The sequence below is a fragment of the Schistocerca nitens genome, chromosome 6 (assembly GCF_023898315.1).
Source record: "Schistocerca nitens isolate TAMUIC-IGC-003100 chromosome 6, iqSchNite1.1, whole genome shotgun sequence".
NCBI lineage: Eukaryota > Metazoa > Arthropoda > Insecta > Orthoptera > Acrididae > Schistocerca > Schistocerca nitens.
This window is the reverse complement of record NC_064619.1, coordinates 724,492,513-724,513,793: the sequence shown is the minus strand read 5'-3', so window position 1 is coordinate 724,513,793 and position 21,281 is coordinate 724,492,513. Positions and strand designations below refer to the sequence as shown.

Sequence of the window (21,281 nt, the reverse complement as noted above, 5' to 3'; positions counted from 1 at the left end):
GGTTCTATAACGATATCTTCGAAATCTGTCAACTTTAAACCCTACACTGAGTTAAGAGAAGTCGTGGGATAACGATACGCACGTATACACATCGTGGAAGTATCGCGTACACAATGTATAAAAAGGCAGTGCAGTTTTAGAGGTATTATCTGTACTTAAGTGATTTATGTAGAAAGGTTTCCGACGTGATTATGGTCGCACGACGGGAAGTAACAGACTTTGAACGCGGAATGGTAGTTGGAGCTACACGCGTGGGACATTCCTTTTTGGAAATCGTTAGGAAATTCAATGTTCCGAGGTCCACAGTATCAAGAGTATGCCAAGAACAAAATTTCAGGCATTACCTCCCACGACGGATAACGCAGTGGCCGACGACCTTCAGTGTTTGCATAGAGTGGTCACTGCCAACAGACAAGCAACATTTTCTGAACTAACAGCACAAATCAATGTGGAATGTACGAACGAACGTGTCCATTAGGGCAATGCGGTGAAATGTGGCGTTAATCGGCTATGGCAGCAGGCGGCCGAAGCAAGTGCCTAGCAGCACGTTACCTCCTAGGCTCGTGACATATCGACTGGACCATAGGCGACTGGAAAACCGCGGCCTGGTCAGATGACTCCCAATTTCAGTTGGTAAGAGCTGATGGTAGGGTTCGATCACACGAAACCGTGGCCCCCAACTTATTAACAAGGCACTGTGGAAGCTGGTGATAGCTGCACAATAGTGTGGGTTGTGTTTACATGGAATAGATTGGGTCCTTTGGTTCAACTGGAAATGATTATGTTTGGCAGCTTTGAGTCTATTTGTAGCCACTCATGAATTTCTCGTTCTCATGGTAATATACCACGTCACTGGGCCAAAATTGTCTGCAGTTGATTCTAGACAATTCGAGCGAATTATTTGGCTATCTAGATCGCCCGACACGAATCCTAGGAACATTTACGGGTAATACTCGAGAGTTCAGTTTGTGTACGACGTCCTTCACTGGCAACATTTTAGCAATTATGGCAGGCTATAGAAGGAAATGGACGTAGAACATGGCAAGGAGGAGATGGACCGGGGGGGGGGGGGGGGTGGAGGTGTGTGTGTGTGTGTGTGTGTGTGTGTGTGTGTGTGTGTGTGTGTGTGAGAGAGAGAGAGAGAGAGAGAGAGAGAGAGAGAGAGAGAGAGAGAGAGAGGAGGGGAGGGGGAGGGGGAGGGGGAGGGGGACAGAGGCAGTCGCGAGAAGAATATTAGGTCGTAAATCTAATTCCAGTACGTATTAGAGACGTGAGCTTTCTCCCTTCTTTGTTTCTTCACCATTTAAGCTGACACACACAGCAAAGCGTGGTCCGCCACAGCTTGCTGACTACAGGCTTCGATAGACAGTCCAGATTTGCAATAGGCCCCATAGCAAGCGCTGCTGGATCTGAAGTAAGAAGACGATGCCGTCGTAAGCTATTGTTGCAGAGTCTAGCTTATCGGCGCTGCTCTTTGGCATAAGTCATCTTCCAGACGCGGCGGCGTATTTAACCTGTTGAATGTGGGTTTATGCCAACCGCTCTTACTCGCTACTGCATCGGGCAGCAAGTCCTTACTTGTTATTACGTTGCAAGGAACCAACTCTGACATGGGACCTTCTTCTTCAGACGACACCAAAGTGACAGAGGTGTTATTGGACTGGAGATTTATCGAGCGGAAGTCAGTGTGTCGTCCTTTCAACAGACGGACGTCGTCAGAAGCTGACGTAGCGTCTGACGTACCTCAAGATAGTGTGATAGGCGTTCTGATTTTAACAATATACAATGTGTTTAAACATTACATACATCTAGGGGTTTAAGAACGGCTTAGTAGGTGAAGTTCTGATAAAGAAACTGTGTCTGTAAATGTACCGTTTGGCTGTAACTTAAGTTTGAAGTTCGGATCACTTTCAAAAGGTCCGCTTCCCAGTGCTGTTCGTAACGGTACAGCTGCACAAATTGCATCCATGTACGGATAGCTTCTATCAGTCGCATACCAGTTTCCCCCGACTGCAATGAAGGCTGTGCGAAACTGATACATTGTTCGCAACTACAGGAGGGTCGGCTGTGGTGCTCCACTGCAGCTCAGCTCACCAGAGTGAGTGTACCGTGTGTAATGTAAGCATGCGTCGCAACTTTGTGCAACGAACAGCAAGATCTCCATCTGGAGCAGGTCCTGTGGAGCACACAAGTCAGAGTTCGTCGTTTCTGCTGCGTGCGTGGAGTCCCGCGGGAAATTTGAAAGACATCCACTTTTCGAACTTATTTCACGTCCAGAGGGTACATACCCGGACAATGGTTATTCGTCATAACCTCATCTACTGAGCCCCATCCACAACCCCTAGAGGACTGTAATCGTAACTATTAAAACGCTTTTTATGCCTCGGGAACCTGAACTTTACCGACAGAACTTCGCAGATGCTTCAGGGAGGTTGGAGTATTTTGGCATGTGACACCTGCGAACTACTGTAGTTTGTTACATAGCAGTTGCATTTCGTTTGATTGATTACAACATCTATATTTGTTTCCGAATCGCACTGAAAACGCTGTCCAACAGTGCAAACATTCACGGTATGTACGATGTGTCTTGTTTGAGAACAAAGTTGTTCCTTTCACTCACGATACTGGAGATATGTACCGCGTATATGTGTTGACTGAATGTAATGAGAGACTGGCCCAGCGATGCTATTATTTTGTTTTGTTTTATGGCGCTGAAAACAACTTTGACCAACGATGCTATGATTAACTTTTCCCGCAGCGATGGCAACCACATAATACTTCAGCATCTGAAAGCTGTTGCATTAGACTGTGTTACAAGTTCCATATTTGCTATTTACAGGACTTTTTACGGTTGTGACAGTAAAACCAGAGGTCGTTGTGGTAACAAACCGAGTAATTGAGAATTGTAGTTTTACTTCTGAACGATACGGCACTCGGACATGTGCTCTGACAGCACCTGATCCTGATCCCCCTCACCCTCTTAAGTTTTACAGATAGAGAAATGTATGAGTAGTGCTGCTGTCACAATGGCACCTGTTCAAGGGAAACTGAGTATGTGCTGTCGTTCCGTGAAACACGCCCCCTATCACAGTTCAGTAAAAACTCCGAATGCCTATGGTCCAGATCCGCCAGATGTGCAGAGCTTCAAGGATGGCATGAAAAGTTTGGAGAGACTGGCAGTGTTGATGACAAGCCAAGAAGCAGCAGACTTCGTTATTGGATAAAAGCACAGGTCATTCCCTTCTTCGGGTAGGATCGTCGAAAAGACGCATAGGAATATAAAACTATTTCTCCGCAGTCTGTTACTTGCAGAATTTGGAAACATGTTTTATGCTTGGGCTTGTGACGTATCTGGAGGCCGAAACCACCTAGGAACCTACGATCGTGTGAAACCCAACTCGCTCTGTTTGTCCAAAAGACACAGTACAGAACACAGCAGGACAATAATTTCACGACTAAACGTGAGAACTTTAAGTACAAGTTTTGGTTGAGGAAACAACAATAGTTGCTTGTACAGTCAGAGTTCGTTCTCCAACAAGTCCTCGCTCTCTTTGAATGGAGCACATTGGAACAGATTACAGTTTCTACAGTCTTGCCAAGTGAGTCTGACAATACCAACAGGCCCACGAGCACGTTGCCGAGGTCTCTTGGAGGCGAAGCCACGCGCGGTGTAGGTGGCTCTGGATCCGAAGCAGACTAGTACTCTCTGCTGGCCGCGGCCTTACTGCCGAGATCGGCACGATCCTAAATACACTCACGGCGGAGGTACACTTCCTCCTGGCTGCCTGCACGTGACACTGGCGGATCCAGCGAAAGATTCGTGGCGGGAGCAACCTCTCTTGCTGATTTACACGCCGTCTGTGCTTTGGTCAGGCGCACGCGAAGGCCCTCTGCAGGTCGTGCTGCAAAAGGGCAGAACCGGAAGGTCGCGTAGTCGAGGGGTTGAGGTGGCAACCACCCCGACGACGGTGAGCTGCAGTGTGGCGTCGGCGCTTGACGGCTTTTCCAACATGTCTGCGAGTAAGTCAAATGCCAAACAAAATCGCTGGAAGTTTGCTCAGGGAATATAGTCCATCAAAAAAGCAGATAGCTTTCCAAACACTCGTGCGACCAATACTTGAATATTGCTCGTCAGGACGTGTTTCGTACCAGACAGGACTGAGAAAGAAAGAATATCCAAAGAAGAGCAGCACGTTTCGTTAGAGGTTCATTTAGCAAGCGCGTAAACGTTATGGAGATGCTCAGCCAACTGCAGTGGCAGACGGTGTGAGAGAGGCGCTATTCATCACGTTATGGTCACAGTTTCGAGAGTGTAGGTTCCTCGAAGAGTCAACCAATATACCGTTTCCTGCAAAGTGTATCTCGCGCAAAGACCATCTCGCGCGAAGACCATGAAGACAGAATCAGAGAGATTCGAGCCCATATAAATGCTTATCATCTTCCACCACACACCGTGAAGTGACCCGGGAAGTATAGATGTGCATGTAGTAGCGAATGACGCGCTGTTGATACCTTGAGTACAGTATTTCAGCGTCGTCCGCGGAAATCGACGTGTCGTCTTTCCAGAGAATCAGGCGTGTCTAAGAGTACTGTGATTATGATTTTTCACAAACGACTGCATTTCCCTGCGTACAAAGTGTAACTCCTGCAAGTTTTGAGCCAGACGATAGGCCTAGAAGCGATTATTTGCTGACAATATAATGAGACGATTCGATGCAGATAACGACCGCCTTAGAATATTTTTTTCCGACTAAGCGACTTTTCATATCTCCCCTAAAGGGAACAGACAATGTTGCCATCTAGGGGTCGGAGAGACCCCACGTATAGTGGTATCCCAGTCTGGGAGTCGGAGAGATCCCACATATATCGGTACAGCAGATAACGGTTAGTCTGAAAGTGAATGCATGATGTGGCCTAACGCATAATACAATTATTGGACCATTCTTTATAACTGAGCCCATCATTACCGCAACAGTTTACTTGGATGTGATGTAACTTTATGTTGCACCTCAGTTACATGAACTTCGGCCATGGGTAGAGTTTGAACAACATGGAACATAACTACATTGGGGTTTGTGCGTTTTGGGTGAAATCTTCCTGGATAGACGGATCGGCAGAGATGATTATTAATAGCCACTACGTTCACCGCAGGAAACGCTCAGACATTTTTGTCGGGTTATATTAAGCACTAACTGTTCTGCCCACCGGTGTATGATGTGTGAACTCTTACGACACGAATACAGGATACTGTAGAGGCAGTGAAGAAAGAGATACTGGCGAAGAGACGGAGAAAAATTGAGTATCGCCCAGACGTTCTATAGCCAACAAACGGTGCACATGTGCGAAACATTGTAAGTTAAGACACCATTTTCAATAAGCCACATAGCTGTATCTCCTAAAGTTATTTAGAAGCTAATTTTTATTCGTACAGAAAAACTATACGCTTACTGTTTAGTTCTTACATAATGACTATGGTGCTATAATTACAGAAACTTGTCTAACGTCCCTTTATAAAATAGGACGGGGAGGCGGAAACGATAATGGTGCATTACATACCCTCTGTTACACGAAACATGGTGAGTAGCTAGATAGTGACATAGGCGTAGAAGTACGGAGGTTGGAATTTCTTTTTATGCAGAAACGGGTGCCTAGGTCAAGTCTTGAGATGAGCACATTTGTTTCCCACGAGTGACTGAAACCAACAGCAATAACAGGCCACAGCTGGCCGCACTCTGACACTCACCTCCTACCCAGGTGGCGTCGAAACCCTCGGCTGACATTTCTCCGCTGATGCACTCCTGCAGGCAGAATGGCTCGTCCTCTGCCCTTGGAGCAGTGGCCGTCTTCCTGCGCCCTGACTCACAAGCTGCCGTTGCCAGCTGGGCTAGCAGCAGCACCGCAGCCTGCAACAAGGCGTGGCCAGTCAGTCAGAGCAACGGTGGCAGGTGAACTGAGTGCTGGCAGGCGAGGTGATACGGATGTGAATGAGTGGGAAGAATGTTCGGTTACAGTATTACTAGTGTCGCGCTTGACACAGTCATGTCGTTTAAATATCTGGGCTTAACGTTGCAAAGCGGTATGAAATGGAACGAGCATTTGACGATTGTGGTGGGGTAGGTGACTGGTCGGCTTCGGTTTCTTGGGAGGATCTTAGGAAAGAGTGGTTCACCTGTAAATGAGACCGCGTATAGGATGCGGGTACGATCTAGTATTGAGTACTGCTCGAGTGTTTGGTATCTGTACTGGTTCGGAGTGAAGGAAGACATCCAAGTAATTTGAAGGCGGGCCGCTAGGTTTCTTACCGGTATGTTTGAATAACACGCAACTGTTAGAGAGATAGTTTGGGAACTCAAATTGTAATCCCTGGAGGGAAGCCGTCCTTTGCACAAACACTTAAGAAAATTTACAGAGCCGGCGTTTGAAGCTGAGTGCCGAACGACTCTACCGCCACCAACATCTACATCTACATTTATACTCCGCAAGCCACCCAACGGTGTGTGGCGGAGGGCACTTTACGTGCCACTGTCATTACCTCCCTTTCCTGTTCCAGTCGCGTATGGTTCGCGGGAAGAACGACTGTCTGAAAGCCTCCGTGCGCGCTCCAATCTCTCTAATTTTACATTCGTGATCTCCTCGGGAGGTATAAGTAGGGGGAAGCAATATATTCGATACCTCATCCAGAAACGCACCCTCTCGAAACCTGGCGAGCAAGCTACACCGCGATGCAGAGCGCCTCTCTTGCAGAGTCTGCCACTTGAGTTTGCTAAACATCTCCGTAACGCTATCACGGTTACCAAATAACCCTGTGATGAAACGCGCCGCTCTTCTTTGGATCTTCTCTATCTCCTCCGTCAACCCGATCTGGTACGGATCCCACACTGATGAGCAATACTCAAGTATAGGTCGAACGAGTGTTTTGTAAGCCACCTCCTTTGTTGATGGACTACATTTTCTAAGCACTCTCCCAATGAATCTCAACCTGGTACCCGCCTTACCAACAATTAATTTTATATGATCATTCCACTTCAAATCGTTCCGCACGCATACTCCCAGATATTTTACAGAAGTAACTGCTACCAGTGTTTGTTCCGCTATCATATAATCATACAATAAAGGATCCTTCTTTCTTTGTATTCGCAATACATTACATTTGTCTATGTTAATGGACAGTTGCCACTCCCTGCACCAAGTGCCTATCCACTGCAGATCTTCCTGCATTACGCCACAATTTTCTAATGCTGCAACTTCTCTGTATACTACAGCATCATCCGCGAAAAGCCGCATGGAACTTCCGACACTATCTACTAGGTCATTTATATATATTGTGAAAAGCAATGGTCCCATAACACTCCCCTGTGGCACGCCAGATGTTACTTTAACGTCTGTAGACGTCTCTATTGATAACAACATGCTGTGTTCTGTTTGCTAAAAACTCTTCAATCCAGCCACACAGCTGGCCTGATATTCCGTAGGCTCTTACTTTGTTTATCAGGCGACAGTGCGGAACTGTATCGAACGCCTTCCGGAAGTCAAGAAAAATAGCATCTACCTGGGAGCCTGTATCTAATATTTTCTGGGTCTCATGAACAAATAAAGCGAGTTGGGTCTCACACGATCGCTGTTTCCGGAATCCATGTTGATTCCTACATAGTAGATTCTGGGTTTCCAAAAACGACATGATACTCGAGCAAAAAACATGTTCTAAAATTCTACAACCGATCGACGTCAGAGATATAGGTCTATAGTTTTGCGCATCTGCTCGACGACCCTTCTTGAGGACTGGGACTACCTGTGCTCTTTTCCAATCATTTGGAACCCTCCGTTCCTCTAGAGACTTGCGGTACACGGCTGTTAGAAGGGAGGCAAGTTCTTTCGCATACTCTGTGTAGAATCGAATTGGTATCCCGTCAGGTCCAGTGGACTTTCCTCTGTTGAGTGATTCCAGTTGCTTTTCTATTCCTTGGACACTTATTTCGATGTCAGCCATTTTTTCGTTTGTGCGAGGATTTAGAGAAGGAACTGCAGTGCGGTCTTCCTCTGTGAAACAGCTTTGGAAAAAGGTGTTTAGTAATTCAGCTTTACGCGTGTCATCCTCTGTTTCAATGCCATCATCATCCCGGAGTGTCTGGATATGCTGTTTCGAGCCACTTACTGATTTAACGTAAGACCAGAACTTCCTAGGATTTTCTGTTAAGTCGGTACATAGAATTTTACTTTCGAATTCACTGAACGTTTCTCGCATAGCCCTCCTTACGCTAATTTTGACATCGCATAGCTTCTGTTTGTCTGAGAGGTTCAAATTCAAATGGCTCTGAGCACTATGGGACTCAACTGCTGTGGTTATCAGTCCCCTAGAACTTAGAACTACTTAAACCTAACTAACCTAAGGACATCAGACACATCCATGCCCGAGGCAGGATTCGAACCTGCGACCGTAGCAGTCGCACGGTTCCGGACTGCGCGCCTAGAACCGCGAGACCACCGCGGCCGGCTGTCTGAGAGGTTTTGGCTGCGTTTAAACTTGGAGTGAAGCTCTCTTTGCTTTCGCAGTAGTTTCCTAACTTCGCTGTTTTACCACGGTGGGTTTTTCCCGTCCCTCACAGTTTTACTCGGCACGTGCCTGTCTAAAACGCATTTTACTGTTTCCTTGAACTTTCTCCATAAACACTCAACATTGTCAGTGTCGGAACAGTAATTTTCGTTTTGATCTGTTAGGTAGTCTGAAATCTGCCTTCTATTACTCTTGCTAAACAGATAAACCTTCCTCCCTTTTTTTTATATTCCTATTAACTTCCATATTCAGGGATGCTGCAACGGCCTTGTGATCACTGATTCCCTGTTCTGCACATACAGAGTCGAAAAGTTCGGGTTTGTTTGTTATCAGTAGGTCCAAGATGTTATCTCCACGAGTCGGTTCTCTGTTTAATTGCTCGAGTTAATTTTCGGATAGTGCACTCAGTATAATGTTACTCGATGCTCTGTCCCTACCACCCGTCCTAAACATCTGAGTGTCCCAGTCTATATCTGGTAAATTGAAATCTCCACATAAGACTATAACATGCTGAGGAAATTTATGTGAAATGTATTCCAAATTTTATCTCAGTTGTTCTGCCACTAACGCTGCTGAGTCAGGAGGTCGGTAAAAGGAGCCAATTATTAACCTAGCTCGGTTGTTCAGTGTAACCTCCACCCATAATAATTCACAGGAACTATCCACTTCTACTTCACTACAGGATGAACTACTACTAACGGCGACGAACACACCACCACCGGTTGCATGCAATCTATCCTTCCTAAACACCGTCTGTACCTTTGTAAAAATTTCGGCAGAATTTATCTCTGGTTTAAGCCAGCTTTCTGTACCTATAACGATTTCAGCTTCGGTGCTATCTATCAGCGCTTTAAGTTCCGGTATTTTACCAACGCAGCTTCGACAGTTGACAATTACAATACCGATTGCTGCTTGGTCCCCGCATGTCCTGACTTTGCCCCGCACCCGTTGAGGCTATTGCCCTTTCTGTACTTGCCCAAGGCCATCTAACCTAAAAAACCGCCCAGCCCACGCCACACAACCCCTGCTACCCGTGTAGCCGCTTGTTGCGTGTAGTGGACTCCTGACCTATCCAGCGGAACCCGAAACCCCACCACCCTATGGCGCAAGTCGAGGAATCTGCAGCCCACATGGTCGCAGAACCGTCTCAGCCTCTGATTCAGACCCTCCACTCGGCTCTGTACCAAAGGTCCGCAGTCAGTCCTGTCGACGATGCTGCAGATGGTGAGCTCTGCTTTCATCCCGCTAGCGAGACTGGCAGTCTTCACCAAATCAGATAGCCGCCGGAAGCCGGAGAGGATTTCCTCCGATCCATAGCGACACACATCATTGGTGCCGACATGAGCGACCACCTGCAGATGGGTGCACCGTGTACCCTTCGTGGCATCCGGAAGGATCCTTTCCACATCTAGTATGACTGACATACACTGCACATAACGACCACGAACATAAAATTCGAGATATTATGGATCATACGGAGGCACGCTAACAGTTTTTCCCTCTACATTTGTTTGCGAGTGGAACAAGAAAGGAAATTACTAGTAATGGTACAGTGTAACCTCCACCGTGCACCGTACCGTGGCTTGCGGAGTATCTATGTAGATGAAGACGTGCCTTGTGGCTGTGCACGTGGTTAGCTGAGTCGACTACTTTTAGTGTTTGAAGCAGAAACTGTGTTCTGTGCATCGTTCGACGACAACAACAGTGGTCGTTCATACCAATAATGTACTTATTGAAAACCGTTTATATGTATATCGCCCAAAATACAAGTAGTTTACAAGTTACAAGAACAGCTGAAAATTACCCAGAGCACATTTTGAGGTAGTTATGAACGTCGCAACAAACGTTTCAATTTTAAATAATACTGAACCAGAATATATTAAGATAATAAAATTCAGCCCTACACATCAACGTACTTTTTGCTGAAATGCAGCTCGTACGTCTATTCAGTCCGGAGTAATATTTAGTCAGTTTTTATAAATGTTTACTTGGTGCAATAAATCTCTCACTTCGAGATATTGGTGCTGATATTCTAACGAAAAAAAGGAAACGGTAAATTAAGTGTAAGAGAGGAACTAATTACCAGAAACCTGTTACACCTAATATAATCCATCACGAAGTGTTTATGATGATCAGTATGCTTCCGGTTTCAGATAGCTTTGCGTCCAAAAATGGTTGAAATAAGTTCGTTTGAAAATCATTAGTTACAATTATCACATTACTGTCCGTGTGCGTTGATTTCATTGGTAGGATATTGGGAAGTCACAAACTTTGTAAGTAGTCTATCTAGAGAGAGACTGTATGTAACGTCTCAGTATCCTTCCAATGAAACCACCATAGGCAAGCAATAATGTTGTGATAGCTGTAAGTAACGATTTTTAATAGGAATTTATTTCACCAATTTTTGGACACAGAAGCATCTGGGACCAGGGGTATATAGATCAAACCCCTTCATGATGGATAATGTAGGTTGTAATAAATTTTGGTAATTACATGTTTGGTTTCATCTAATCTTTTTTTTCAGTATAAAATCATTGCGGAAATTTCGAAGTGACAGATGTAGAGTGTGAACTATCGTACTAATAATTTTGGATCAGAACCTTAAATATTTAACTATTTTAAATGTTATTGGACTGGAAGGAACTCCAAAATTTGTTAAGACATTCGTAACACTCTGAAAAAGTGCTCTGGAAAATTTTTGAGCTGTTCATAGAACTGGTGAAGGTATCTGCAATCTGGATAATCTACACTCAAATGGTTAATCCATGCACCGTCTACTCTCTCGTTGTCAATAACTATATTTTAGAAGCAAAAGAATCACTACTCTATCAGACGAAGCACAGAATATTGTTTTTGCTTTACGTAATGTCCTGTAAGTGATCCACTCAATTAGCAATACGAACCACTGCAGGGTATACATTTCTAATGGGAGAGCGAGATACCGTGCGACCACAGAGCAGCGATGTGTAAGCAGCGACGCTGCGTGTAAGTGCAACGAGGCTCCCTACGACCAGTGAGGTGTCAGCAGCGAGGTTGCAACATAAATATAATCTGAGTACGCGTCGATCACGACTTGAGATAAATAAACTGGCCACCCTCATAATTCTCTAAGTCTGGCTGCCTGCGCAGACTGGCAACACTGCAGGCTCAGACAGTTCCTGGAGGAAGTATCATCTTCGGGTTATGTTGGTGTCTATTCTTTCAGACATGTCCGAAAGAATACACACAACAAATGTATAACTAAGGCTATGACAGCCAATGATCCCTTCAGCGCAAATGCACACTAAGCTCCAACAGTTACGGGAAACGGCGAGTAATGAGGGCAATGACCAGGGTGGGTAGTGTGCAGTGGTGTGTGGTGTAAACTGAGAATTTTAATGTGACAGGAGGCGTGCTAGGGTAGCCGTGTGGTTGTGGTGACCACCTGGACGGCGTAGCAGTCTGCTCCATTGATATAAAGCAACGCCCACTGGCAACTAATGTCTTTAATTCCTTTGTGTACTGCCTTCTGCTCAAATTGTTCTGCGACGTCTGCTTCTCTGGTCTAGTTGTAACCTACATGTCATGTGAATGCAACGTTTGTCGATCGAGACCACTAGTTGTATGAAGTTTTATAGCGCATTCGTCTGAAAGCTGGTCATGAGTACAATGATAGATGCCTTTCACTCTGACGCTCCATACAACAGTTCTGTCCAGTAACATTTCTGCGACAGATTTCTTGGCAGACTATCAGCCACTGAATACCTTATGCACCAGAGCCATCAAAAACGCATTTGCTGGCATCCAGCAGCAGCTGCGGCGGTGGTAGTTTAGCGCTACCTCGCCCTTTGTCGAAAGCGCCAGCTACTGGTAGAGTAAAATGCTTCACTGTTGTTGACAAATGCTGAAAAAATAAAATGGATACGATTTGCATTTCACGCTCGATAGCAACGGGGGCAGTCGACTCAGTTTAAAATGAGTCTTATCGCATTAATATGCAAGATATGACTATGGTCAAAATTAATTTTGTAGTTTGTGATTCAGTTGAAATATCTCACTATATTGTTCAATGCTGCTATTAATGCCATATACTTCATTTGTTTTCCTTTTACAGGCAACTCTTCACCCAACGTTTTTTGTTAGGAGTTTGTGTGTTTCCTTCAAATCAGAGAGAATAACTGTGGTGTGTGTTTTACAGTCATCGTTCGATTCCTTACAGTAGATGAATCCGATAAACTGTCGGAACACATCGCAGTGAATGCCTATAGCAATGTAGACACATTGCTCATTTTGATGTCCACGGATGGAATTAAGGGGAACTTAACGCTGTTCGAATATGATATTTAAGTTGTTCACTGACATCGAAGCAAACGAAATCGCCAATTTGTAATCCACCCGAAATGGAAGCAAGATGATAACACTCTACATCAGCGCACACCTGCAGTGTGTGCTTAATTGCTGTTGCAGAGGTTTGTAAGTAGGCTGTTTAGGTTTTCTTATTGGTAACGCCACGCAGCGCTCTGTATGAAAATCACTGGCTGTGCTGTGTGCAGTCTGTGGCTGATTTGCATTGTTGTTTGCTATTGTAGTGTTGGGCTGTTGGCTGTTAACAGCGCGTAGTGTTGCGCAGTTTGAGGTGAGCCGCCATTGGCCGCCAGCAGTGGCGGATGTGGGAAGTGAGATGGCGGATTTTTGAGAGCGGATGATCCGGACGTGTGTCCATCAGAAACAGTAAATTTGTAATATTGGATATCATGGACTGATATATATATATATATATATATATATATATATATATATATATATATATATATATATATATATATATATATATATATATATAATGACTTTTGAACACTATTAAGGTAAATACATTGTGGCGCTCGCTGTATTGCAGTAGTTCGAGTAACATAGATTTTTGTGAGGTAAGTGATTTGTGAAAGGTATAGGTTAATGTTAGTCAGGGCCATTCTTTTGTAGGGATGATTGAAAGTCAGATTGCGTTGCGCTAAAAAATATTGTGTGTCAGTTTAGTGTTAATCAGAATAGGTAAAGAGCGAAATGTCTGAGTACGTTCAGTTTTGCTCAGCTGTTTGAAAATCAATAACGTAAGGGGTTTACCAGCACAGTAATTCATTGATTTTTCTAAGGGGACGTCTCAGGTTTAGCACTTACTGATCAGCATGTTGTCTTTGTAAGTATCTCCCTGGCATGTGGGTTCTAAGTGGCGGCCGAAACTCAAATTCTTATCTTTAACGGTCGATTGGGATCACTTCAGATGTGTTTTTGTAGCGAAGCAGCTTAGAAATCGCAAAACAGGCATCTATGACCAGTAACACATCTTACTGAGACGAGCTTGTGCACTTAAAGTGTAAAGATTTTCCTTCAGATTTCGTTGAAGTATTTGTTCTAAAAAATTTGCAGGTCCATTATATAAAACGAAAAATAAAAACGTTGATTACACCTGTCTTCACCGCGAATAGAAATGACAACTCACAACGCCATTGCACCTTAAGACACATTCAGAACCACTCAGCTAACGAGATTTTGCTGGCAGTGAGTCTCTCTCACTGTGATTTTGATCTCTGGGCCTCATAATGGAACGCTAAAGAAAGATAAGAACAGTTGTTATTCATGTGAAAAGTAGCATTCCTTTACTTGAAGTATTAAATGTTCTATCTAAGTTCCCATCGTAAATAAGGATATGTTCCTTGAATCATTAAAGTGCAATTAGAATGCAAATGCGAAGTGAGTTTACAGGACAAAAATGGCTCTGAGCACTATGGGACTTAACAGCTATGGTCATCAGTCCCCTAGAACTTTTTAGAACTACTTGAACCTAACTAACCTAAGGACAGCACACAACACCCAGCCATCACGAGGCAGAGAAAATCCCTGACCCCGCCGGGAATCGAACCCGGGAGCCCGGGCGTGGGAAGCGAGAACGCTACCGCAGGACCACGAGATGCGGGCGAATTTACAGGACAATTCAGGACCACTCACGGAAATAAATGTTCTGTTATATAGCTGCCACATGTCTGCAACGATGCTGCCTATTCCTAGCTGTGCTAGGAGCAGCTCCGTAGCGATATATATGCCGCCGTCGTCCCTGATTGTCTGTGAGAGGGGAGGCGCGAAGGCCTTTGGTCTTGAATCACGTATGTCTAGCGTCGCTATACTTAAAACATTGTTAAATTTAATCCAGAATTCCCAATTTTTGAAGCGTTCCGGCTGGGAACGTGGCTATTAATGCCAGTGTTATATAATTTCAGCGTAAGGACACTAAAGCTATCGATATCATTTTTTGTCACGTAGCTTATGCCACGAGACACATTGAAGAACATAATTTTCTGTCACAATTACTATTTCCCCAATGATGGTGCTAAACTTGGTAGCGTTTTACCGTAAGTTTAGGGGCAGATGTAGGGGGAAAAAAGTCAAATTTTTTTACTGTATATCATATTAGAGTGATTGGTTGGTTGGTTTGTGGGATTAAAGGGACCAGACTGCAACGATCATCGGTCCCTTTGTCCAAAAAATTAAAACCACCCAAAGAGAATAAAAACGAACAGCAGGAAAGACGTCAGACGACACGGGACAAGAAATACGCCGACAGATCAGACAAAACAAATTAAAATCACACAGTGTGACGGTGGTTGGCCGACCATAGAGAAAAAAAGGAAAAGCCAACCACCGAGAACACATTAAAAAACTCAGTTTAAAATCGGAGGCCAAAAGCCAGAATCAACACTAAAAAAACAGAAACACTCAGATTAAATGATAAAAACCTCCTGCCCGAATAAAACTTAAAACTAAGCCAGCCACAGCAGGGTCATCAGATAAAAGGGGAGGGAGCGTATCAGGCAGCGCAAAAGTCTGCCTGAGCACAGCTAAAAGCGGACACTCCAATAAAATGTGGACCACAGATAAAATGGAGCCGCAGCGACACAGAGGTGGGTCCTCACGGCGCAGTAAGTGGCCGTGGGTCAGCCGAGTGTGCCCAATGCGCAGTCGGCATAGGACGACAGACTCCTTGCGAGAGACGCGCAAGGAGGAGTGCCACACAGTCGTCGTCTCCTTGACGGCACGGAGTTTGTTACGGGTGGTCAGACCGCGCCATTCAGCGTCCCAGAGCGAGATAACTTTGCGGCGTAAGACCGCCCTCAAATCAGTCTCCGGAAGGCCAATGTCTAGAGTGGGTTCACTGGTGGCCTGTTTGGCCAGGCGGTCAACACGTTCATTGCCCGGGATACCGACATGACCGGGGGTCCACACAAAGACCACAGAGCGGCCGCAACGGGCAAGAGTATGCAGGGACTCATGGATAGCCATCACCAGACAAGAACGAGGGCCGGCCGAAGTGGCCGTGCGGTTAAAGGCGCTGCAGTCTGGAACCGCAAGACCGCTACGGTCGCAGGTTCGAATCCTGCCTCGGGCATGGATGTTTGTGATGTCCTTAGGTTAGTTAGGTTTAACTAGTTCTAAGTTCTAGGGGACTAATGACCTCAGCAGTTGAGTCCCATAGTGCTCAGAGCCATTCAAGAACGAGGGAAACACTGGTCGAGAGCTCGTAAACCGCTCAGGGAATCGCTGCAGATAATGAAGGACTCACCTGAGCAGGAGCGGATATACTCTAGGGCACGAAAGATGGCAACCAGCTCAGCAGTGTAAACGCTGCAGCCATCCTGCAAGGAACGTTGTTCGGAATGGTCCCCTAGAGTTAGCGCATACCCGACACGACCAGCAACCATCGAACCGTCAGTGTAAACAATGCCAGAGCCCTGATACGTGGCCAGGATGGAATAAAAGCGGCGGCGGAAGGCCTCTGGAGGGACGGAGTCCTTCGGGCCCAGTGCCAAGTCGAGCCGAAGGCAAGGGCGAGGAACACACCATGGGGGAGTACGCAAAGTGGCCCGGAAAGGAGGTGGAACAGTGAAAACCCTAAGCCCGGAGAGAAGCTCTTTGACGCGGACCGCGATCGTACAACCAGACCGGGGCCGGCGTTCTAGCAGATGGACGACCGATTGCGGGAACAGGAGACGATAGTTTGGATGCCCGGGCAAGCTAAAAACATGGGCAGCATAAGCGACCAGCAAAGGTTGGCGCCGTAACCGCAGCGGAGGGACACCTGCCTCCACTAGTACGCTGTCCACAGGGCTGGTGCGGAAGGCACCAGTGGCAAGTCGTATCCCGCTGTGTAGTATTGGGTCCTGTACCCGCAACGCAGATGGGGAAGCGGAGCCATAAGCCAGGCTCCCATAATCCAGACGGGACTGGATTAACGCCTGGTAGAGCCGTAACAAGGTAGATCGGTCGGCGCCCCAGCCGGTGTGGCTCAAGCATCGCAGAGCATTGAGATGCCGCCAACACGCCTGTTTAAGCTGCCGAACATGAGGCAGCCAAGTCAACCGGGCATCAAAACGTACACCCAAAAACCTGTGGGTCTCCACCACAGCAAGAAGTTCGCCGTCAAGATAAAGCCGCGGCGCAGGATGGACCGTTCGGCGCCGGCAGAAATGCATAACGCGGGTCTTGGCAGCCGAAAACTGAAAACCACGCGCTACAGCCCAAGACTGCGCCTTGCGGATTGCGCCCTGTAGCTGACGTTCAGCAGCTGCAATGCCAATAGAGCTATAGTAAAGGCAGAAGTCGTCAGCATACAGGGAAGCGGAGACAGAATTTCCCACCGCTGCAGGGAGACCGTTTATTGCAATTAAAAACAGGCGGACACTTAAAACAGAACCCTGTGGCACTCCGTTCTCCTGGACGTGGGAGGAACTATATGAGGCCGCGACTTGCACACGGAAGGTACGACACGACAGAAAATTGCGGATAAAAAGCGGCAGAGGACCCCGAAGACCCCATCCATGAAGTGTAGAAAGGATGTGATGACGCCATGTCGTATCGCACGCCTTCCGCATGTCGAAAAAGACAGCGACCAGGTGCTGACGGCGGGCAAAGGCAGTACGAATGGCCGACTCCAGGCTCACCAGATTGTCGGTGGCGGAGCGGCCTTTACGGAACCCACCCTGAGACGGAGCCAGAAGGCCCCGAGACTCCAGTACCCAATTCAAGCGCCGGCTCACCATCCGTTCAAGAAACTTGCAAAGAACGTTGGTGAGGCTAATGGGACGGTAGCTGTCCACCTCCAGAGGGCTCTTTCCAGGTTTCAAAACGGGGATGACAATGCTTTCCCGCCATTGCGACGGAAACTCCCCCTCGACCCAAAGACGGTTGTAAAGATCGAGGAGGCGCCGCTGGCAGTCCACTGAAAGGTGTTTCAGCATCTGACAGTGGATGCCATCTGGCCCAGGAGCGGCATCAGGGCAAGCGGCTAGGGCACTGCGAAATTCCCACTCACTGAATGGAGCATTGTAAGATTCTGGGTGGTGGGTGCGAAACGAAAGGCTCCGACGTTCCATCCGATCTTTAATGGAGCGGAAGGCCAGTGGGTAATTGGAAGAAGCGGAACTAAGAGCAAAATGCTCTGCCAAGCTGTTGGCAATTTCGTCGGAGTCTGTACATACTGCTCCATTCAGTGAGAGCGCAGGGACGCTGACAGGGGTCCGATAGCCATAGAGGCGTCGGATCTTGGCCCAGACCTGCGATGGAGAGACATGGAGGCCAATGGTGGACACATACCGCTCCCAGCACTCCTGCTTGCTTTGCCGGATAAGGCGGCGGGCCCGCGCACGCAACCGTTTGAAGGTGATGAGGTGTTCAATGCAGGGATGTCGCTTGTGACGCTGTAGCGCCCGCCGGCGATCTTTAATCGCTGCAGCAATCTCAGGCGACCACCAAGGCACAGTCCGCCGCCGAGGGGACCCAGAGGAGCGGGGAATGGCAGATTCGGCGGCAGTAACGATGCCGGTGGTGACCGATTGAACCACCGCATCAATGTCATCATTAGAGAGAGGCTCAATAGCGGCAGTGGAGGAGAACAAGTCCCAGTCAGCCTGATTCATAGCCCATCTGCTAGGGCGCCCAGAAGAGTTACGCTGTGGTAGTGACAGAAAGATCGGAAAGTGGTCACTACCACAAAGGTCGTCATGCACACTCCATTGGACAGACGGTAAGAGGCTAGGGCTTCAGATTGAAACGTCAATGGCGGAGTACGTGCCATGCGCCACACTGAAGTGTGTAAAGGCATCATCATTTAAAATCGAGAGATCGAGCTGCGACAATAAATGCTCAACGGTGGCGCCTCAACCTGTTGCCACTGACCCACCCCACAGAGGGTTATGGGCGTTGAATTCGCCTAATAGCAAGAAAGGTGGCGGCAATTGGGCTATCAGCGCAGCCAGGACATGCTGCGAGACATCACCATCCGGTGGAAGATAAAGACTGCAGACGGTAACAGCCTGTGGCGTCCACACCCGAACAGCGACAGCCTCTAAACGTGTTTGGAGAGGGACAGACTCGCTGTGCAGAGTGTGAAGGACATAGAGGCAGGCGCCACCAGACACCCTTTCATATGCTGCCCGGTTCCTATAATAACCCCGATAGCCACGGAGGGCGGGGGTTCGCATTGCTGGAAACCAAGTTTCCTGAAGAGCAATGCAGAAGAAAGGGTGAAGGCTGATAAGTTGGCGGAGCTCAGCTAGATGGTGGAAGAAACCGCTGCAGTTCCACTGGAGGATGGTATTGTCCATGGCGGAGAAAGGCGTGACGGGACTGGGAAGGCAGATTACGCCGTTGGGTCACCTGCTGCCTCCGATGGAGCACCTGTGCAAGTGCTATCCATTGCGTCTGAGGGACCGGCGAGATCGAGGTCCTCAGCGGACGCAAGGATCTCCACCTCATCCTCAGACACAAAGCTTTTAGGTAGCGGTGGAGTATGTGCCACCGCAGGTATCTTGGTCTTACGGGTCTTCAAAGTCGTTTTCTCCCGCTGTTTGGTTGCCGTTGTTGAGAGGGCTTATTGGAGTCAGTCTCCGGGACCGAAGAGGATCGCGAAGCCCGTCGACCAGCGACCTGTGGCTTCTTCAGCCACTGGTTGGTGTCTGCTGTGCCGCTGGTAGGAACCTGGGAAGGGAGGGACCCAAGGGATCCCTTCCGAGCGAGAGAAGCCGAAGAAGACTTACGCTTCTCCGGCTTAGAAGTGGGGACTGGTGTCCCCAGTGGTTTAGTGGGTGCTGCTCCCGAGGTAGATGGTGTGGGAGCAACAGCGAGAGAAGGGGCCCCCCATCGTCAAGGAGGCAGGTGAGGTCCTCTGACTGAGAGCTGACTGTATGTCTTGCAGCTGAAGGAGCTGGAGCAGGAGTGACAGTGGAGGCATAAGATGACATCATGCGCACGGGATGTAGCCGTTCAAATTTCCGCTTAGCCTCAGTGTAGGTCAGTCGGTCCAGGGTCTTATATTCCATGATTTTGCGTTCTTTCTGTAAGATACTGCAGTCCGGCGAGCAAGGGGAATGAGGCTCTCCACAGTTGACACAGACGGGAGGCGGAGCACATGGAGTATCGGGATGAGATGGGCGTCCACAATCTCGACATGTGAGGCTAGAAGTACAGCGAGAGGACATGTGACCGAACTTCCAGCACTTAAAGCACCGCATCGAGGGAGGGATGTAGGGTTCGACGTCACATCGGTAGACCATCACCTTGACCTTCTCTGGTAAGGTATCACCTTCGAAGGCCAAGATGAAGGCACCGGTAGCTACCTGATTGTCCCTCGGACCCCGATGAACACGCCGGACGAAATTTACACCTCGGCGCTCTAAATTGGCGCGCAGCTCGTCATCAGACTACAAAAGTAGGTCCCGATGGAAAATAATACCCTGGACCATATTTAAACTCTTATGTGGGGTGATGGAACGTTAACATCCCCCAACTTGTCACAAGCAAGTAACCTGCGTGACTGGGCAGAGGATGCCGTTTTTATCAAAACTGACCCAGAGCGCATTTTGGACAAGCCCTCCACCTCCCCAAACTTGTCCTCTAAATGCTCTACAAAGAACTGAGGCTTCACGGATAGAAACGAGTCACCATCAGCTCTGGTACAGACGAGATACCTGGGCGAATACACATCACTGTCATTCATTGCCTTTGGTTCCTCCCATGGTGTGGCCAGGGATGGGAACGATTTGGGGTCATAAACGTTAGCTTTAAAATGAGCCCTCGAACGCTTAGAGACTGCTGGTGGCTGGCCGCCAGCGAGAGATGTTGTACCACGCTTCATTGCGGGTCATCCGCCCTGATGCCACCTACTCCGACCAAGGGCCCTCCCCACGGGCGCCACCCAGCCGCAGAAATAGCCACCTGGCAGGATGGCCATTGCTGGGAGTCCTGATTCCCCAGGGAGATGGGCATCTACTCCTTGGCATACGTGGGGAGTTAACGGCGCAGGCATCAGTAGAGCGATCCCTGTGTTGTCAGGGTACATGGCGGCCCCACCACAACGGACTGGCTACCGTGCTGGATCTTAGGTGCAAAAATGTCCAAGGTCGTCGTCGTCGCAGTTAAAAGCAACACTGCAGAGTGCAGCGTGGTAATCGCACCCAGGGACGTATCCTCGCCCAAGAGATGGAAAACGAGCGGAACACCATTGCAACGACGAAAAAGTCGGATAAAGGTCTCAATGCACGACGGATACAGTGCACCATGTAAGGCGCCCTTCCCCAATTGGCTCGCTCTTCGGAATAATTTAGAAAGATGGAGGTCAAACCCGAGAGGGGACCATCACATAAGGCCGAAACATTTGAGACTCCCTTTAGTCGCCTCTTACGACAGGCAGGAATACCGCGGGCCT

The 21,281-nt window shown here is 47.7% G+C and overlaps 1 protein-coding gene across 1 annotated transcript in view; it reads right to left on the bottom strand.

The window, feature by feature from the left end:
* LOC126263124 (venom dipeptidyl peptidase 4-like) overlaps window positions 1-21,281 on the bottom strand; it is a 324,149-nt gene that overhangs the window by 236,188 nt on the left and 66,680 nt on the right. The window contains exon 2 of the mRNA XM_049960140.1: window positions 5,744-5,903. Within this exon, the coding sequence (XP_049816097.1) occupies window positions 5,744-5,903 (160 nt within the window). The remainder of the gene's footprint in view (window positions 1-5,743; window positions 5,904-21,281) is intronic.